General features: G+C 41.1%; 1 protein-coding gene across 1 annotated transcript; it reads left to right on the top strand.

The window, feature by feature from the left end:
• The first annotated feature begins 1,109 nt into the window (after positions 1–1,109).
• On the top strand, positions 1,110–2,751 carry LOC145345440 (voltage-gated potassium channel regulatory subunit KCNF1-like). The gene has a single exon (XM_080193253.1). It carries the CDS (start codon positions 1,155–1,157, stop codon positions 2,610–2,612), a length of 1,458 nt encoding a protein of 485 aa, XP_080049379.1. The 5' UTR covers positions 1,110–1,154; the 3' UTR covers positions 2,613–2,751.
• Positions 2,752–3,087: the final 336 nt, after the last annotated feature.

Here is a 3,087-nt window from a genome sequence, read left to right on the forward strand (position 1 = left end):
GTGCGGCCTCGATGGGCCAGAGGGGCCTATTCTGCACTGTATGATTCTAGAATGTAAAGGGCTATGAGAATGTAGTGGTGATGAAAAATAATGGGAAATATGAGGAGAATAGCAGACATTTTGACCAATTTTGTTGCTGTAGGCTTATCAGAAATTGAATCAAATAGATTTGTAATTAATCAAACAAGGAACACAAGACAAGTAAATTGTCATTCACATTCTTCCTGTCCGGGACAGCGTACGGAAACTGATTTTTGTGTTGAACATGAATAGAGAGTGATTGGAATCATAAACAGCAGTACTATAGGAGATCAACCAGTTTGTTCTTAAAACTCGACAAAAAGGAGTTAAAATCGTTAATAAAGTTGTATTGAATTAGTTCAGCGGAATATAAAAACAGGCTTTAGCCACCATTCATGTCACTATTTAATTATAGTTTGGTAAATCGCCATAGTTCCTTTGAAGTTTGCACACCGTTGACTATTTTCAGACGCTGTGCCATTTTTTCACCAGCAGGGAGTGTAGCTTGCTGCTAGCGGGTGCAGTGGGTTCATATTATCTCGTTGGATGTGAAGAATTTCAATGCGCGTCCAAAAGACAGATTATGTTACCTTTCTGATCCGAACTGTTGACATTCTCCAGTGCTGTGGATTGCAGTGATAAAATTTGCTTCACTCATTGTGCAACACTGCAGATACATGGTCGACAGATTAACGGGTTACTGCCTGTTTATCAAACTGGCTGCAGGAAAGACAGCCTTTTTCAAACTCCGCGTTTCAAGGTACAGTTCTGTTCTGGTTCACAAGATTACCAACCTGATAGATTGCTTGGTGTCCGGTCAATTGAATAAATTCCATTCATCAAATGGCAGATGATGACGTGCTATTGTATTTCGATGGCTCCCTTGTGTGAGGTTTATAAGTAGGCGAATCCAACTTTCAGCGCGACAGATTTTGGTGAGTTTTGATCTCAGGCGCTTTCTTCAATATATTTTCCATCGAGAAGCCTTTTCCCACGATTCCGTTGCAGAGGATCGGTGGACATACATCTCAGGCAATATCAAGAACATCGATGCAAATTGTTGCGCTCAGACACTTATCTAAGGAGCTAAAAGTGTGTCTGTCGAACTTGATTTACTGTAAGATACCTGAAGTATGGAGACGGAACCCAGAAGCCCGGGTTCCGATGAATCAGAAGCTTCCGAAGACCAGGAGATGGTGGTGAACATTGGCGGGGTGCGGCACATTTTGTATGGGAATGTCCTAAACCGTTACCCGGAAAGCAGACTGGCAGAGCTGCTAAACTGTAATGGGTACGAAGCGATCTTCTCCCTTTGCGATGATTACGATCCCAGCAAAGGAGAGTTCTACTTCGACCGAGACCCGGACTCTTTCAAATGTGTAATGGACGTTTACTATTTTGGAGAAATCCACATGAAAAAGGGAATTTGCCCCATTTGTTTCAAAAATGAGCTAGACTTCTGGAAGATCGAAGTGGAATTCCTGGACGAGTGTTGCAAATGCCTCTTAGGCGAGAAAAATGAAGAGCTGGAAGAAATCGCAAAGCAAGTGCAGCTTATTTTGGCCGACAGAGGGAAATCGGCTGACAGCTGTTGGGGGAAATCTCAAAAATTCCTCTGGAAACTGATGGAAAAGCCCGATTCCTCCTGCCTGGCCAGAGTGATTGCAGTTTTATCTTTTCTGTTTATTTTAGTCTCATCCGTGGTGATGTGTGTAAGCACCATCCCTGATCTTCAAGTGACTGACGAGGAAGGCAGTCCGGTGGAACATCCAGTCCTGGACTCTATCGAGACGGCTTGCATCGGCTGGTTCTCAGCAGAATATATACTCAGGCTGGTGTCGGCCCCCAACAAACTGAAATTTGTGCTTTCTTTCATGAATATTATCGACTTGCTAACGATTCTGCCTTTCTATGTGAGCCTGATCTTGACTACAGTTGGGGCATCTCTGATGGAACTGACTAATATGCAGCAGGCGATCCAAGCTCTGAGGATCATGCGGATAGCAAGAATTTTTAAACTTGCGCGCCACTCCAGTGGTCTCCAAACACTCACCTACGCGCTTAAAAGAAGTTTCAAAGAACTGGGTTTGTTGCTTATGTACTTGGCGGTTGGCATTTTCGTTTTTTCGGCTTTGGGCTTCACCATGGAACAAAGCCACCCAGAAACCCTCTTCAAAAGTATCCCTCAGTCTTTTTGGTGGGCGATCATCACCATGACTACTGTTGGATACGGTGATATATACCCAAAGACAACTTTGGGAAAACTCAATGCGGCTATTAGCTTTCTCTGTGGCATAATAGCCATCGCGTTGCCTATCCATCCGATTATAAATAACTTCGTCAGGTATTACAACAAACAGAAAGTTTTGGAAACGGCTGCAAAACACGAACTTGAACTAATGGAGTTGAATGCTAAGAATGGAGAGTCAGAAAATTCCAGAAATGAACATGTAGACATTGTGGTTACTAAAACCAACAGCAATAGTAACCTCTCGCTGAGTAACAGTCTGCTAAATTCTTACAACGACACTTTCATTCCACTTTTAGCAGAGGAAAAACTGCATCGAAATAGGCTTCAAAGCTGCAAGTGAAATGACAGTTTGCTAATATTGCTAACCTGGACATGTGTAGTTTTATAACGTGTGCCAGAATGCAGAATCTCGATCGTCTTAAGCCTTGTCAAGTAATGACACTGCGGACATTTATAACTATGCATGCTTGATACAAAGATCACAATGAATGAATAACAGATACTGTCAAATGTTATAAATAGTCACAAATTGTACTTACGTAATCATTTGGCACCGAGGATTATAATTCCATTTATAGCTTTTTAGAAAATAAATTCCATCGGCAAAATATCGAGTTGGAAATGCTCCATTGGATACTTTTAAGTTAACCGTTAATTATAATTAAGTGAATGAAATAGTAGAAACTTGAAATATTGCATACAGAATACCAGCTCCTCCAGATAAAAGCTATTGGTGATGGTTAGAATGATTTAAAATCATGACTTATATATACACAATATATTACATATGCTGTAATTTCTTAATAAAGTATACA

The sequence above is a fragment of the Carcharhinus amblyrhynchos genome, chromosome 7 (assembly GCF_965287045.1).
Source record: "Carcharhinus amblyrhynchos chromosome 7, sCarAmb.v2.hapA, whole genome shotgun sequence".
NCBI classification, from domain to species: Eukaryota; Metazoa; Chordata; class Chondrichthyes; order Carcharhiniformes; family Carcharhinidae; genus Carcharhinus; species Carcharhinus amblyrhynchos.

Bases quoted from the DNA above. Each gene is read 5' to 3' on its own strand.
- LOC145345440 (XM_080193253.1), top strand. From the start codon at position 1,155: ATGGAGACGGAACCCAGAAGCCCGGGTTCCGATGAATCAGAAGCTTCC.